At 41.9% G+C, this 18,151-nt stretch overlaps 1 protein-coding gene across 3 annotated transcripts in view; it reads right to left on the reverse strand.

Annotated features, from left to right (window-relative positions):
- STK32B (serine/threonine kinase 32B) overlaps positions 1–18,151 on the reverse strand; it is a 411,458-nt gene that overhangs the window by 213,167 nt on the left and 180,140 nt on the right. For all 3 annotated transcript variants that reach the window (XM_019526562.1, XM_019526564.1, XM_019526563.1), the window contains exon 4: positions 5,941–6,114. In XM_019526562.1, the coding sequence (XP_019382107.1) occupies positions 5,941–6,114 (174 nt within the window). The remainder of the gene's footprint in view (positions 1–5,940; positions 6,115–18,151) is intronic.

Raw genomic sequence — 18,151 nt, forward strand, 5'->3', positions numbered from 1 at the left:
CTTTCTGATTTTGTCTCTGTGTGCTCATATTATGCTTAGAGGTCCATACAGATGTAAGATTCGAGTCTTTAAAGTGCTCATGGTCAAGCCAAGCATGTCCATATCTTTGTATCCTCACTTCATATCAGGACAGGATGCTCTTGTGCCTTAATATTGTCTCTATAAAAAGCAATCAATTCTCCTGGACTCTTTTCCCTCTTGGGATCTTGCCTCTGTTTGTTAAAGCCTTTTTCTGAAGTACAAAGTGTTTCTTTTTTCTTTTTTTGCTTTGTACTTATGTATGAATAATATAAAGTGATGGTTATCACAAATATATTGATACTAGTCCTGTTTGAAATTACAGTGGTATATCCACACATGTTCAGAGAAGCTGCTGTAAGAAGCCATTATTTATCTGAACACCTGATTCTTCATGCTCACCCCATGCTAAAAGATCAAAAGGATACAAAAGACAGAGAATGCCACACTGCAAGTTCTTTTTGCTGATTGACTATTAATAACTAGCTGCCAATGATAATACAGAGATTCAAATAATGTAAAGTTATTGGAAAATAGCAGACCATCAGCATAACTGAGAGTAGAGAGGACTAAAAGATAACAATACTGTAGAGTTTTGCAATATGTCAGGAACTGTAAAATATCTTAAACATGAGTCACTGAGAGATTATTACACAATAAAATATTTTACAGGGATTGCCTTCAGAAAACTACCTACCTATTAGAAAGAAGTCTAATATTAACAGAAAGCTGAGAAGGCGTTTGTATATTTCTAGAAGCATCAGTGATAAATTCTAGATAGTACATACGTATTTTAATTCTGCTTTTACTAACAACACAATAAATCTGCACTACCTCTATTGGCTTTGGTAGAATTATACAGTTTAAAATCAATTTAGCTAAAAAGAATTAGTTTATGTGAATTATACTGCTGTAGATATAAAGTCTATTAAAAGGTCAAACTGAAAAAAATATCACCAGAATTACTCAAGGTTTCTGCATGGGCAACTATCATTTGGAAATAACTTCTAGGGTATATCAGATCTCTAAATCTTAACAGATTTCAGGAGCTGGTAATTGAAGCTAAAGGGGAAGGAAAAAAAGCTACATTCCAGTTGTCTCTCTCTCTCTCTCTCTCTCTCTCTCTCTCTCTCTCTCTCTCTCTCTCACACACACACACACACACACACACACACACACACACTCATGGGACTGCAGGTTAGACTTGGGAAAATACTATAACCATATAGCTGGAGGTAACAGAAAACTGATACCCATTTCATACAGTATCCAAACAGTACAGTATGTTAGGAAAATATAAGTTCCTAACTCATACTGACTCAAGCTATTCAGTCCTTTATAATCCTGCAATTTTAATCCTACTCAGTCTGATGATTCTTTCCACTGCTCTTCCTTTGTAGAACAGAGAAAAATTTAGCATATTGCTTTCTCAGTGAATCACTACCAATTTCTTTCTAGGCTACTAACAAGCTTCCAAAACACAGCTTTAATATGATGTTATAGATTAACCTGTGAACACTGAGTCGTAACATTTTGTTGAAATGTTATTAGTGATATTTGGTACTAATATGTACCATAGAATACTATACCATACCATCCCAAGAATACTAACTGGATTGTGCTTTAAGTTGTAGCAATAGTGTTCACAACATTTTCTGAAAGTTCTTTTCTTAACGTCCATTTTCTTTTCTCAGTGGCTATATGTATTTCAAAACTGTCTAATAATGTTGCATTACATTTCAATCATCATGGTGCCATTACTACACTGATACACACCACATGAAGATTTGGCCAATAAAGTTGAATTTTAGATTAGTATTGATAATGGAGCTTATTGGAATATTTTTTTATTAAATAAAATGTTTGAGCTCAAAATGTTTCTTTTAAAAAAAAAATTCTTTGGGGAGGTGAAACAAAGACTCTTCTGTATTGCAGTTGGGTGATTAGGCCAGCTGCCTTATTCCAGGAGCATGTGATTTTGAATGAAACATTGATCTACATGAAGCACCACAGGGACTGAAACTGGATTTCTCACACATTCAAAACACTATACCATATACATTTTTAGTCCAAAAACAGACATAATGGGCATGTCTACACATGCGCTTTAATACACATTAGCCTATTAAAGCACATTAAAGAATCACAAAAAAGTGCTCTTTAGCTGATGCATATTAAAATAAGCTAAATGCACCTTTTTCTAGTTCCTCACAATGGAGGTACCAGATTTAATGCACATTACCTAAAGCACGTTAATTGAATATGTAGACACACCCTTTGACACAATTGTTTTTTCATGAAAATATTTGGGAGACCTTTGTTCCAATGTGAATTGAAAAATGAATTTTGAAAACTCAAAATTTCTCTACAACAGAGAATTGTCATCTTCCAGCCAGTTATACTAGAAGCAGAAGTATACCATACCATCTTCGTGGTAATCCTAAAACAGGAATTAGAAGCAGCAGTCTAATAACTGTATAGGTGACTTTGGCTTAAAGAAAAAACACTTTGCTAATTTACTTAAGACACTGAAAGGCATGTTAGCCATCTTATTATCTGAGATCTGATTCTCTTCTTGAACTGGTGCAAATTAACAGAAATTATTTTCAAGTCAGTGAAATTACACCAGTTTGAAACAAGTGAGAAGAATTAGGCTTTGAAGTTCAAGATATGCTTGTACAGTATTCAACGAAGCAAACAGAGGCAACTGTACACTGAAACCTTTGAGTTTTACCTCATTTTATACTATGGTCATTAACTTTGATGTCAAACTTTGAATGGACCCACTACTACCTTAACCTGCACCCTCACTCAAGATGTTTCCAAATATTCACAGTACTTCTGTTCAAGCTTGTCTAAGACTCAAGTTTGTAACACTTGGTACCTAAGGTTTGGGTACAAATTCAGTTCTCTTTTGAATATTTTGACAGCTCACTGTTCAAACAGGTCTCATCATTTGAATGAAAGAGAGAAATCCACAACAACTTGTTTTTCACAAAAAGCACTCCTTATGGCATAAAAAGAGAAGCCAGCAAAAATTCCAAGCCTGGCTTTTAAAAAATGATCACTGGAAATGGAAAGAAAATGGCAAAAATCATGGAATACATAGAAAATTATTAATATTGTATTATAGATACAAAAGTTCAAACACTTCTTGGATTATTTCTCTAAATTTACCATGCTGGAAAGTCAACTGTGGCAAACTTTACTTGAAGGTCTCCCTCCACCCCACACTACCTCCCACAGTTTCAATAACAATAGATGAAGCCATCCAAACCTGCTTCAACTCAGATTGGAGGAAGTAGCTTACCTATACTTAGAAACATAGAATCAGAAAAGTAGAGGTAGAAGGGACCTCTGGATGTAATCTAGTCCATGCTTAAAGCAATATCATCCTTGACAAAACCACTGTATACAAGTGTTTGCCTAACCTATTCTTATAACTGCAGAAATAACCCTCTTGCACAACTTTAACCCCTCTACAGAGTCATAACATAGTTTTAATTGGCTCTGTCATATAGTAGCACAAGGCACTACTGGTAGGCAGACAGGGTGGCAGGTTGTTTAGACAAACCCATTTATGTTGATCATTGGCAGATCCACTCCATGAATTATTTTAATTTTTGCCTAAAATTCAAGTCAAATAATTTTGGTGATGTGAGGCCCAATTCTCCTCCCAGCTGTATTATTGGGAATCAAGAGGAAATCCACAAAATCAAATAAAATTACATTGCTGTAAAAAGAAATTCAGAGTTGTACCACACCCATGTTTTTATTCCACAATTAACTATATTGAAATTACATGGGAATGTACCTCTCTACTTGAATTCGGTTTAGAATCATTCAAGAAAGACTACTAAGAACAAACTAAAAAACTGACTACCTCAATATCAGAACTGCCTCAAAGGAAAACAGGGCACAGACAGAAGTGACAATATTCACATGATCTAGCTGCAGAAAGTGGTTTATAGCCGTGATCAAACACAAGTGCACAGCTGCACACAGCTTTAAAAATGGCTAACCGAGTGAAAATCTGACCCCTCATTGCTTGAGGGGCCAGAAGAAGACATCTCAAAACAGATATCTTCTCTAACTTCAGTCTGTCTGCCTGCCAGCCTGTTGCTGTTTTCAGAATGGGGGCAGGGAAAGGGAACGGATGGAGTTCGGTCTGGGGATTTTTCACCCCCTGCTAGAGGGTGGGATGGGTGTACTGGAGCCAAGGGGGTGGGGGATGGGGGAGGGTCCAATTCACCCACTCCACCCTTCAGCACCAGCTGGGGAAACCTGTAGAACAAGCTCCCTCTGCTCCCTTTCTCCGCTCCCATTCTGAAACAGAGACAGTCTGGGAGAGAGGATGGGTGTTGCTAGGGGAAACTGGCTGCAGGCTAGCAGCCAGCAGCTAGATTCCCCTCCCTCCTGGAACCAACAGTGAACTTGTCTTTGGTCTGGGGGATTGTAATAACTCCGAACACTTTCTGCAAAGTGTTCACAGTTACAGCAGGGAGCTGCACTTCTCTCTGCCCCCACAGGGCACATCCCCATGACTGGGAATGAGCATTTCCCCAGGCACAAGTAGTAGTGGCACACATTTGTGCCACTGCTACTTGTTCCCGGGCATGCCCATGCACATGCACTCTGGTGCATGACAAATTGCCCCAATGGGGTAGGGAAAGCTGGAGCCAGCACCTGGACTGGGCCCAGCAGCCTTATCTGGGGTTCTGGGGGTGTCCCAGAGCTGCAGCAATGGTGATCCAGTGTAGAGCCTGGCCAAGCTCTGGTTTCAGGCAGCACATGCTGCAGCCATGTGCACCACCCTACTCTTTTTTTTGGAGCAGTTTTTTTTTTACACCGGGATCTCCTCATGTCAAAAAGACCCACCACACTGCAAATTAGCAGCGAAGAGAACGCATACACACGGCATATGTGGTTTGTGACGCTGCAGACAGGTTTGTGGTACTGCAAACCACACATGAGTGCTCATGGGGACACCCACAGCGTATATTATTTCTTCCACTCTGGCTATGGACAAATGTACATTTGAGCTGCCTCAGGAGAGGTGCAGGGGCTGCTGCTTGCAAATATACCACAGCTGTTACAAGTGTTATGTCTCACTGATACAAGATAAAATGATATTTGGGGGGTTGATATTCTTTTCTCTTGCATATTTCCTAGGTCATCATGGCTACAAGAGCACTTTACCACCACCACCACATTAGTGACGCAGATGAGTTAAACTGCCCTAATTTTGACCCTGGATGATGCAGAATTAAAGGTAAAATGGTTTTGCTACATTTGTAGCAAATATGAATCATGGAGGCATAACAGTTCCATCATAACAGCTTGTATCAGTATCCTTTGATAGCTATACAGTTGTTACATATCTATACCCTTTATTTTCTTCTGTTTCTCCTATTTTCCCCTGTAAATCTCTTATCTTTCTGGAATCTGACAACTAGTTTCCTACCATCAGTCACTCAGATGCTTTTTGCTTTTATGGCCTTTTCCTTCCCACAGTTGTTCCATTGATTTATAATGTGTGTTCAGGAAAACTGTAAGGAAATTTAAATATTAAAAGCAGTCTCCTGGATATTGCATCTAATATTAAGTAAGAATGCTATTAAGTAAGCATTCACCATGCCTCTTGTATAAGCAGATACAAAAAGGGAACAAGGAAACAGAGTTGAAACAGGACTTTTACAAAAATGAAATGAGGGTAAAAGTCTTAAAAAGCTACAAGGGTCAAAGTCAACCTTTAAATATAATTTTGTAACACCTACAAACAGAATTTAATTATGTAAAATGATGCAATGAGATGCAAGCAACTACAATATGAAGACTTTCCCCTGTGGCTAAGTCAAGAAGTCCTTTTTTTCTTTCATATCTTTATTTTCTTTACTAATGAAACAAATACTGGTCACTTACCTGTGAATTATATGATATCTCTGCAAATAGTCCAGTGAAAGTGCCAGCTCACAAATATATAATTTAACCGTTCCTTCATTAAAATGCACATTCTGTTGTAAATGGTAGCGCAAATCCCCTCCAAGTAACAGATCTACCACCATGAACATGTCTTCTTCATCTTGAAATGAATACCTAAAGTAAAGAAATTATGAATACATAAATGAAACTGACCATTCAGTTTGATTTTATGAGACTTCCCTATAAAATACAAGACAGAGAAGCCATATGGCAGGATCACAATTGGATCACATGCAACCTCATTTTGATTGTGATAGCAGTTTGAAATAAAGATGGGCAGCAGAATTGGGTACAGGGTATATCATTTGTCATTTTGTTTGTTAGAAACTAACCATTACCTTCATTAATGATTTATTGGTGGACGCTATTTATAACTGTTTGAGCATTTATCCATTTTAATGTGATTTTATTTTTTGAACAAATAATCCTCTAGATAGCAGAAATAAAAATAAGCCTTATGATTAATGTTCTCAGTGGTCACATAAATGCAGCCATAAGAGGTGGACCCACATCTGTGAAGAGAAGTGCTTTAACAAATTTGGCCCTTTAATCGTTTGAGGTACATTCTACCTTCCACGTGTACACATGCAAGTCCAATTAAGGCAAATATGCCTGATAACTTATAATGTAGTCATAAATTCACTTGGCAAAGAAAAAAGAAAACAATAATTATATTAAGCATCATTGTGGATTTTTTTGAAAATGCTTTTGGTATTTTATAAGGTGACAGAGTCTCGATGGTCCCTGACTGAATTCTCCTGGATGTTTTCCAAGAAGCCCTTGTTGAAAATTCAGAGGACCAACTTCTACACTTACAAATCCAAAGGTATAGCCCACCAACTTATAATGTGCTTATTACCTGGGCAAAGGGGAAATTTCCATGTGTTTCTATTTACTACGACAGCTCTGCAACTTCTATATTTTATTCTGAATACAGAAAATGTGGGAGCAACTCACTGGTTTTAATTTCTGAATGGAAGATTCATAGTTTTCTTCCAAATGCAGAAATGGTGAATACCTATTTTTTAAAAACTATAATAAAAGTCCATATTGAAAAATGATTTTAGAATGGACTTTGATGAAACAATGTTAATTTACAGCAGCTGTGAATCTGATGCACAGACAAGCAAACTCCTGTGATAATACATCTTTCAACACATTACCCTGAACAGTGTAAATCTAGGTTCTCTACAAAATTCAATGTGTTCCTTTTAATTTCTCACTCTCCTTAAAAAAATATACTACAGAAACAAAGAATAGATGGTTTAAAAACTCACACCAAAAAGGGGGCAGAAAGGCCTATATTAGATTATTTTAATTGACAGCTTTATACAGTTTCACATCTATTCCCAGGCTTATACTTTCGGAAATAAGGCACTGTTCTGAGATTGTCACAGATGGTTCATTTTGAATTTAAACATTTTCGATTCTTTTGGAACACAACTCTGAGAAGCATGTGTCTCTAGGTTGCAGTTCTGCATCTGCCAAATGCCAGGGGAAAAATCCATATTTATTTGCATTACTTTTGTTTATTGATATGTCAAATCTTTGAAGGAAGATAAGAAAGCAGAGTGGTGCATGGTGTGTAGTTACCCCTAGAGTCTCAGCCCATCTAACAAAAGAAATAAAAAACTTCAATTCTGATGAAATATATTCTGTGTTTGAGCTTGGAATTCTCAAAACTGAGGGCCAAATATCTGGTTGATGTTTAAGAATGATTGGATTTTTTCCTTGAGGTATTCTCAAAGGCTCATAGCAGATGTTACATGTCAACATGTTATATATAAGAATTGCATGACAAATCATAACATGCAAACTATCCAATGTTAACATTATTGCAGGATACTTCCACACCACAGAGAAGTTGCTGTTTCAAAGAGCATCTTCTTTGGGGCTGATCCACCACTAATCATAAACTGGTTTCATGTCTGGCATGTAACAATTTGTCATGCAACACTTGCATATAACATGGAAAAAATATAATGGCTGCAGGGGGCCTAGCTATAACTAGTTGTAGCTAAAAGCAAATATAATGAGAGAAGTGAACCATCCCTTATTTCTTCCATGAAACTTGGCTTGAGTAAAGTGTGATATTTATAAATTTAAAAATGTTAAAAGGAACCCTAAGATAAAATACAGATATAAATTCCTTGGTTAGATATAATTTGTTTGGTTAAACTGGAGAAGTCCCATGCTCGCAAGAATCACTTGATTAGATCTTGGTCGAATTTATTGACAGGGCTTTGCGAGCCATGAGGGGATGCCCTGAGGTCACTTCCCTAAAGATGTGGGTACTGGTTAGTAGAAGGTAGGTTCATAGGTATTATCATAACATGCATTTGCTGACATATGGGCTTGATTATAAAATTCAGCATCCATCCATCCAGGAAAAAGAATGAATGAATTGTGTGTGTAAAACTATGGTGGATGAAAAATGGATCTGAAGAATACTAAAAAGAAACAAAACAGGTTGGCTCTGTGCAAGAAATGGCAAAACTCCCATAGTGAGACTATGGCTTCACCCTAAGTATGCAATTCAGCTTGCATATTCTGGTGTTCTGTGAAATCTGAATGAAAAAAGCATTCTTTAGCAGTCTTCCAATCCTGTACTTGGTGCATCGATTAGGAAACATGGATAAGTGAATCTCCACATAACAGAAAGGGACAAAGAAATTCTGCACAAACAACGCCATATAAACGCTAAATGTAGAATTAAGGCCTAGCTATATAATTTTCTCACATTGATTTATCTTACTCTGAGTAGTTTCACCGAACTCACCCTGAATCCAGATCTCAGACAGACAGACTGAATCTACAAAACAAGACTTTCAGAGATTCACAACTTTGGTTAACACTTCACTTACAGGTCCCTCTGCATGACACAATTGGAAGTGGAATGCTTAATTGAGGCAACAGAGCTGGGGGCTGCTCCAGCTCCATAACAGCCTGACTTGCACACAGCTGAAAGGGACCTAGGGGTAATGACTGACCATCACATGAACATGAGCCATTAGTGCAAGGTCATGGCCAGGAGGGAAAACAACACTCTGGCATGCATCGACTGATACATCTTGTGTAAAACTAAGGAAGTGATACTCCTGCTGTATTCAGCACTGGTGAGACCACAGGTGGAGTACTGTGTCCAGCTCTGAGTGCTGCTCTTCAATAAGGATGGGGAAAACCTTGAGAGGGTCCAGAAAAGAGCCACCCGTATGATCAGGGACTTGCAAGGCAAACCATACTGAGGGACCTGGGCCTCTTTAGCCTAGAGAAGAGAAGGTTGAGAGGGAACTTAATAGCGGCTTACCGCTATATCAGAGGTGTGCATCAGGAGCCTGGTGAACAACTGTTCACTAGGGCATCCCTGGGGAAGACCAGGACCAATGGATATAAACTCCTGGAAAGCCACTTCAGGCTTAATACCAGGAAAAATTCCTTCACAGTCCAGGTGTCCAGACTGTAGAAGAAACTCCCTCCAGTTGTGGTGCAGTCACCTACACTGGAGGTTTTCAAGAGGAGACTGGACAGTCACCTCGCTGGGGTCACTTGACCCCAGTTGTCTTCCTGCCTAGAGTGGGGAGGCTGGACCTGATGATCTGCGAGGTCCCTTCCAGCCCCTAACAATGTATGAATCTAAAACTAGAAAAACAGGCCACCCTTGAAAAACAAATCCAACCTTTGACGGTCTCAATAAGGTCCTCTTCAGTGATCCATTTCCACCAGTGCCCAGATTCTTATTTCACCTACACTGTTGTAAATCTAGTATTAACTTGATTGACATTAGTAGAAGTGCTCTGGATGAGCACTGTACTCAACCTCTGAGCTTCACAGGTATGTGACTATCAGGAAGCTTTGGCAACTCATCTTACATATCTGAGCCTGTGAAGATGCTAGGAATGAAAGAGACATGATAGATGGCAAGAAGAAGTAGGCATTCTCGTTGACAGTCTATTTCTTTTCAGGGGCCATGTGGCAGGTTCATGCTCTAAGGGCAGCTGTGATGCCTCCTGGTGACCATGTGACTCCTGCCTGGTCAGTCTCTATTACAGCCCTACCTTGATTACTTGCCCACCACACCATGTTCTTACTAGAGGTTGAATAAGAGAGGCTGCCCACAGGCCTTAAAGTGAGCTTTAGTCTATTTTCAGTACCACTGGGTCTCTCCTGGACCCCCAGTATCCTTTACTTGACTCTTAAGCTCAATGGGCCCTCTCAGCCAGCCTGTGCCCCTGCAGAGCATCTGTAGCTTCAAGGGTTACATGTGAATCTGTGCCCCTCTGTGGCACCCGTAACCTTAAGGGCTCAATGCATGGCTCTGTTCCACGCCCAAAGCCTCGTGGGTGTTCTCTCCCTTTGATATTATCTGTTTGTATACTTGGCCCCCTTGGGCCCTCAAACCTCCTGGTCCCCTATGCAGTCTCCCTCTGAACTCCTGGACCCCAGGTCCCTCATACAACACCTCCTCTGGGGTCTTGGACTCCTGATCCCACACACAGCCCCTCCTCTGGGCTCTCAGACCCTCTAGTCTGATTTAGCCCACTAAGGACTTGTGGACCCTCTGGCCCAGCTCAGCCCTTCCCTAAGCATGTGGACCTCTGGTCCAGGTCTCAGTCTTTTCCTAGGCTCCCCAGACCAAACAGAAATTCACTGTTGGTTCCAAGGGGGAAGGGAACCTGGCTGCTGGCTAGGATCCTGCAGCCAGTTTCCCTGAACAATAGCCCCACCTTGCTCCCAGCTTGTCCCTGTTTTCAGAATGGAAGGGGGGAAAGGAAGCACTGGTAGCTTACCCCCCACAGCCCCCCAGGAGTGTGCACAGAAGTGGGGAGCCAGCCAACGCCTCCAGACGAGCCACTCATGGGTCCGTCCCACTCCCCACCCGGGCACTGAGGCCATGCATTCTGGCCCTGGGCCCTATGTGCCACTCCAGCTGGGCAGCAGCCCCAGCCCTGCCCAACAGCCTCCACCAATCCCTCCCTCCCTCACTGTAGTGGCCTCAAAACCCCTGCTCCTCCTTAACTTCCCCTCCCCACCTCCAAGACTTACCTGTAGGAGCTGCTCGCCAGGCTGCCTGGCAGCTATGTGCATGTGTGAGCATGCACATGCACATGGTGGCCCCTGCCTGATCACCCTTTTCCTGCTCCCCCCAGCCCCTTGCAGGCTGGAACTCTGCCAGCCTGCAAAGAGACAGGCACAGTTTCCCTCTTTTTTCTCCTTAAAATGAGAAAATCTGGGTTTTACCACATTTTTCCATGGCAAACAGAAAGCCCAAATCCCTGGTCATGGCTATAAACCACATTCTGTGGCCTAACTGAGAGAAAATTATCACTTCTGTCTGTGCCCTTTAAGCTGTTATTAACTGCTTAATCTAATCTTAACTGTAACGTATCAGAAGGCTAGCTGTCTGCACTGCTGGAGTAGTGCAAAGAAGAGAGGTACCTCCTACCTCTCTCCCAAACTAATGACTAGGTAATTTGACTATATAGCAACTTTCTCCCATATATGAATCTAACTTTATATCAACTATGAAATTTTGCCCATTAAAAAATAATGCTAAAAAATCCTCACCATATAGCAACTTCTAAACTTGGATGGATTTTAATTGTAATGGTTAAAACCTGATTCTTTCCTTAATGCTTTTCCCATGAACAAACCAAATATTCTTTTTTGATACAAATGAAGTGTTCTCTTTTAACGCCATTCAATTTGACATTTTACGAAGCCAGAGATTTTGATTTATTGTTGTATGAGCTGAAGTTGACAGGAAATGAAATCATGGCCACCTGAAGGAATTTTTTAAAATAGTTATGCATCCTTGGAAGAATGGGGGACGGACTCCTGGCAAATCAGGCAAGTGGAGATTAGGTCTTTGAGTAGGCACTGTAATTTTACTTCAGTTAGCTTCTTATCTACTCAAAGGCAAATGACATGCAAACAGGCTGATTGATTCCAAAACAAAATCAGATGTTGTTTTTGACTCTTATGTTTTCCAGGTAGCCAGGGAATTACTGAATTACTAGTTGTGAATAATACCACATGTCATAGTACCAAGCAATTGTAAAACACATTTTAAATCCATCCAGAACTGAAAGAGTAAATGACTTGTTTGTTTTCTCTGTATCCAAAATTAAAAAAAAAAGAAATGGTACCATAAAGCAGTCAAAGAAAAATATTTCTAATTACAGAACTATGTTCTGCTTTCTCTTGCTTGAAGAAAAGTTTTAATACACTATAATCAGCTTTAACTGAATTAAGATAAAGTAATAATGCCTTTAGCAACAGTGAATTTCTTTATCTTATGGGTAATGTTTATACTGGAAGACATACAATTTTGTTCAATGTGTTACAGAAACCAGCCCAAACAAAACACCATCCAAACAAGTTGACACCTAGTTTCAGAGTCATAAAGTATTTTACTTATGTGTGTGTTTTAAAAGTTGTAAGGATTTTTAAGGAATTCAAATTTTTTGGTGAATTTATATTCCATAGCCTTGGTTAGCCATTAGGAATATTTAGTTTTAAATCTTACCAAAATTTAACTCCAAACTCTGTTCCTCATGATATATTTTCTTCTCGAAGAGAACACAATATTCAGTAGCCTGGACTACTACCTGTCCAATGGTCATGATGCGCTGCACCCCAAAGATTCCCCCCACCCCACAGCTGGAGTTCTCCACCTCTGATACCACTGAGGCCTCTACCAGATGAAGTCCATGGCTCCAACCTCCACCCAAACAGAGCCCCTGGCTTTCAACTGTGAGGGCTGGCTGGCATGAATGCAGGCAACTGAGATCAGGAGCAAAGACACCTCTCCTTGTGGGGTATGCTCCACATTAGAGTCCCTGGAGTGCCGGATAGGGGAGCTTCAGGCTGCTGTGCAGAGGCTTCATGCCATCAGGGAGGGCAAAGAGGAGACTGGTGCCTATTACCAGGCTCTTCGCCTGAAGAATGAAGAGGGAGGAGTTAGGAAGGCTAGCAGGATGAGGGTGTACAAGAGGAGCCCCTGTGAAGTCCAGCAGGGGGTCGCTTGTAAAAAGGTCACCTCCAACCCCAAGACACCCTGTGCCAGGGTCACCACTACCCTGGAACTTCACAACAGATACAAACCCCTAGCATCATCAGCAGAGCCAGCAAAGCTGCCAACTCCAGCACTTGAGGAAGGAAGGCGACCAGCAAGCATACCTAGGAAGAGATGCAGGGTGGTCATTGTGAGAGACTCCCTCTTGAGTGGGGCAGAGGGACTGATCTGCTGCCCTGACCCCTTAGCCTGTGAGGTTTGCTGCCTCCCAGGGGCCCGTATCCAGGATGTAGCTGAAAGAATCCCTAAACTCATCCAACCCTCTGACCACTACATCATGCTCCTCATCTATGTGGGCTCAAATGACATGGCTCGGAGCAATCCCAGCCAAATCATGAGTGGCTACAGGGCTCTGGGGGTTCAGAGGGTTGGGGGTACAGGTGGTTTTTCTCCTCAATCCCCCTGGTTACAGGTCACAGGCACAGAAGGGAGAGATGTATCAATGAAGTAAACAGAAAACTGAGGCACTGGTGTCCCCATGAAGGCTTCAGCTTCTTCAATCACAGTCTGCACCCCAGAGACAGAGGCAGTGGTCTTGGGAAGAAATGGCCTTCACCTCACCCCAATGGGAAAGAAGCTTTTTTGACTAGATTGGCTGACCTGCTTAACAGAGCTTTAAACTAAGGGGGAAAGGCGGACAACCATTGAAGCAAGCCTAGGAAGTGACAAACACATAATCAGCAGGTCAGGAAATACAACCAAACTTACCTCAACCCCAGCCCAAGGACGGGACTCTCCTAAACACACAAAAAAGCCAAGAGCCTCTGATGGCAGGCTTAGCTTCCTGTACACAAATGCCAGGAGCATGGGGAACAAACAGAAAGAACTGACTCTTCTCCTAAGCAATAACAAATATGATCAATAGGGATAAAGGAGACCTAGTGGGACTCCACTTATGACTGGACCACAGGTATAGATGGCTATACCTTGTACAGGAAGGACTGAGTTGGGAGGAAGGGTGGGAGTGTATCTCTATGTCAAGGAACAATACACTTCCCTACTAGCTGACATTGGCACCCAAGGAGGGTGAATCAAAGCTCTCTGGGTTAGAATACAGGGAGAAAGTGGTAAACGGAATATTACTGTGGGAATCTATTACAGACCTCCTAACCAGGAGAAAGAACCTGACCACGAATTCTCTAGGGAAGTAACAGAGGCTGCATGCTCTCAATTAATGGTTATCATGGGTGATTTTGACCACCCTGACATCTCATGGGAAGAGCATTCATCTAACTCTGATTGGCTGGGCAGCTTCCTTACCTGCTCTCTCTGACTCAAGAAATCCATGGGCTGACAAGAGGTGAGGTACTGCTAGATCTGGTTCTGGCCAGAGGGGATGATCTATGAGTGACTTGAGGATTGCAGGGAAGCTTGATGACAGTGATCACAAGTTGATTACTTTCTCTATCCATCGCAAAGCTGGCAAATGAGTCAGCAATGCGGAAATCCTTGAGTTCAGGAAAGCTGAGTTTCATAAGCTCAGGAGTTTGGTTGTTGAGGCCCTGAAAGATCATGATCTGACAGGGAAGGAAGTCCAAGGTGAGTAGTCACTCCTTAAGGATGTGATCCTAAAAGCACAAAGGAAGTTCATTCTGACCCATAGGAAAGGTAGTAAAAGGGCTGGGAAACCCTCTTTCCTCATTAGGGAACTCATGGACCTCCTGAATCTTGAAAGACAAGCCTATAAGGCTTGGAAGACAGGAAATACCTCGAAGGAGGACTATGCATCACTGGCCTGCACCTGTAGGTAGTAGACCAGAAAAGTCAAGGCCAAAACTGAGCTCAGACTGGCTACAGGAATCAAGGACAAGAAAAAGTCCTTCTTCAGATATGAGGGAAGTTGAAAGAGAAATAAGGGCAACATTGGACCCCTGCTGAACCAAACGAGGCAACTAACATCCAACACCCAGGAAAAAGCTAATCTCCTTAATGATTACTTTGTGTCAGTTTTTCACCAGCCCAAGGAGATCACCCTGCCTGGCAGGACACAGGATTATGAGGGTACAGGTGACCACATGCCTATATTTGGCAAAGACCTTGTGAGGGAACACCTTGAGAGGCTGGACATCAGTAAGGCAGCAAGCACTGATGAAATGCACCCAAGAGTGCTAAAAGTGTTGGCTGACATCATAGAATGACAAATGGCAAGGATATTTGAGAACTTATGGTGCTTGGGACAGGTTCCTGAAGATTGGAGGAGGGCCAATGTGGTGCCTATATTCAAGAAAGGAAGGAAGGAAGATCCAGGGAACTACAGGCCAATCAGTTTGACCTCAATCCCTGGAAAGATCATGGAAAAAATTATTAAAGAATCCATCATCAATAGACTAACAGAAGGCATCATCCTGAGACAGCCAACATGGCTTCATTATGGGTAGGTCGTGCCTGACAAACCTCATCTCTTTCTATGACCAGGTGACACATCACCTGGACAGGGGAGAAGAGGCTGATGTCATTTACTTGGATTTCAAAAAGCCTTTGACTTGGTGTCCGATGACAAAATTGGGGAACTGCAGCCTCGATAACCCTACAGCCCAATGGCTGGGGAACTGGCTCCATGGTCAAACCCAGAAAGTGAAAGTCAATGGAACTGAGTCATCCTGGTGCACAGTGACCAGTGGCATCCCCCAGGGCTCTGTACTTGGGCCAGTACTCAATATGTTCATAAACAACCTGTATTCGGGTGTCAGAAGCAGATTGGCTAAGTCTGCAGATGACACCAGATTATAGGGAAGCATAGTTACACTAGAGGATAAGCTGGGGATTCAGGCTGACTTAGATAGGCTTGCAAAGTGGCTGTATCAAAACCTGATGACTTTCAACAGAGAGAAATGCAAAGTGCTCCACCTCGGGAGAAAGAACCCACATCATACCGATAGGCTCGGCAGTGTTACACTCACTAGCACTATGACTGAAAGACACTTGGGGGTCATGACTGACCACAAGCTGAATATTAGCCACCAATGCGATGCCACAGCTGACAAAGCAAATAAAACCCTGGCTTGTATCGACCAATGCATCTCAAGCAAGACCTAAGATGTCATCCTCCCACTTTATTTGGCCTTGGTGAGGCTGCAGCTGGAGTAAGGCATCCAGTTCTGGGCTCCACACTTTAGGAAGGATGTGGAGAAGCCTGAGAGAGTCCAGAGGAGAGCCATGTGCATGATCAGAGGTCAAGACAGGAGGCCTTATGAGAAGAGGCCGAGAGGCATGGGACTATTCAGCTTGGAAAAGCGTAGGCTCAGGGGGGATTTGGTGGTAGCTTATAAGTATATCAGGGTGTGCATCAGGATCTGGGAGAACATCTGTTCACTAGGACACCCAAAGGGAAGACAAGGTCCAACAGTCACAAACTGCTGGAAGACCGCTTTAGACTGGACATAAGAAAAAACTTCTTTACTGTCTGAGTCTCCAGAGTCTGGAATAGACTTCCCCCAGAAGTAGTGCAAGCACCTACTCTGGACATGTTTAAGAAACATTTGGATGCTTATCTTGCTGGGATCATCTGACCCCAGCTGACTTCCTGCCCTATGGGCAGGGGGCTGGACCCAATGATCTCATGAGGTCCCTTCCAGCCTTAATGTCTATGAAATCTATGAAGATGTGGGCTAAGTTTGAAAGAATATATATGTTATTTAAGAGTAAAAGCACATCACTACAATATTAATAATTAACACCATACAAACCATTGTAAACCAGGAAACCAGGAAAATTCAGTTAACCCAAGAAATGCACAGTTCAGGTGTCCAGACAAACCTTAACTGTCCTATAGTGAAGTATATGCAGGAAACCATGATTATGAAGACATTTTTAAGGGAAAATACATTTATTAGTAATGTTTTTTTTTTCAACTTATGACTTTTACTGGCAATTTGACCAGTGCACTAGAACAATTCAAAGTGGTGAAAGCACATCAGCCAATCAACATGGATTTACAACTAGTCTACCCTATCAGTGTAGTGCAAAGAAGCAGTAAAAAACCCTTTTGTCTGTCTTTAATCCTGGTTTGCTTGAAGGCATGGTAAAGAACCTTCTGTGGCTAAGGCAGTGGGATTCATGCCCTGGAACTTGCTTTAAGGGAGACAGTTATTAAAATTTGGTTTATAACTGTTTATTTCTCTAGACAGAGAAGTTTTAGGTTTTAGGTTTGGCGTTTGTTTGGGGTTTTTTGGGGGGGGTTGGATAAAATTAGTGGTACTTAGCAACTTGAAACAATCTCAGATAAAAGCAAACAACACAATACACTCATTAAACAGGTAACCTACTTCACAATCTGTAATCATGAGACATGGGTGCTGAAACAGTCTCCCCAAAGATTCTCAGTAAATTAGGGAAAATGGAGACTAGTACCCAGTAGCAGCAGATGTGAGCTTTTTTTCTAATCACCAGACAATGCCTTAGGATCACAGGATCATAGACAAGTAGAGCTGGAAGGAATCTCATGAGGTTATCGAGTCCAGCCCCCTGATCAAGGTAGGATCCCTGACTAAACCATCCCAGCCCAGTATCTGTATAACCTGCTCTTGAAAATTTCTAAGAACTCTTTGAAATAGGCCAGATCATTCCATCCCATGACAAGCCAATGCAAGAGATGGTTCAGAGAGAGCAGCTACTCCCCCCTCCCTACCGCCCCTCACAATGTCCCTCGGCATTGGCACTGGAGCCTGTACAAACCCCTACTTTCAAGGCTTTTTTGGAAGGAAGTATCAACACTATGTACAGTTTACGCTTCCAAAGTGGCTCAGCCTTCTAGTCTGCCGTAAAATATGGCTCCAAATCACAGGGTATCAACCTGGCCTTATACATTCATAGATTGTAAGGCCAGAAGGGATTTGGAAGATCATCAGGCCCCCTGCACCAAGCAGGAAAGATAACTGGGGATCAGGTAACCCCAGCAAGGTGACTGACTAGTCTCCTCTTGAAGATTTCCAGGGTAGGTGATTGCTGTGGCAGAAAGCCACCTTGGTTTCTCCCCCAAAAATCTTTGCCCTGTGACACTGTGATTTAAATCTCTGTGCTGTGACCCTTCAATTAGGGTGGGCCCAGCACACAGGGGACCACACCCTCAGCCTGTCT

Source organism: Gavialis gangeticus, unplaced genomic scaffold (assembly GCF_001723915.1).
Source record: "Gavialis gangeticus isolate Ggan-Ray unplaced genomic scaffold, GavGan_comp1, whole genome shotgun sequence".
In the NCBI taxonomy this organism is placed as follows: Eukaryota; Metazoa; Chordata; order Crocodylia; family Gavialidae; genus Gavialis; species Gavialis gangeticus.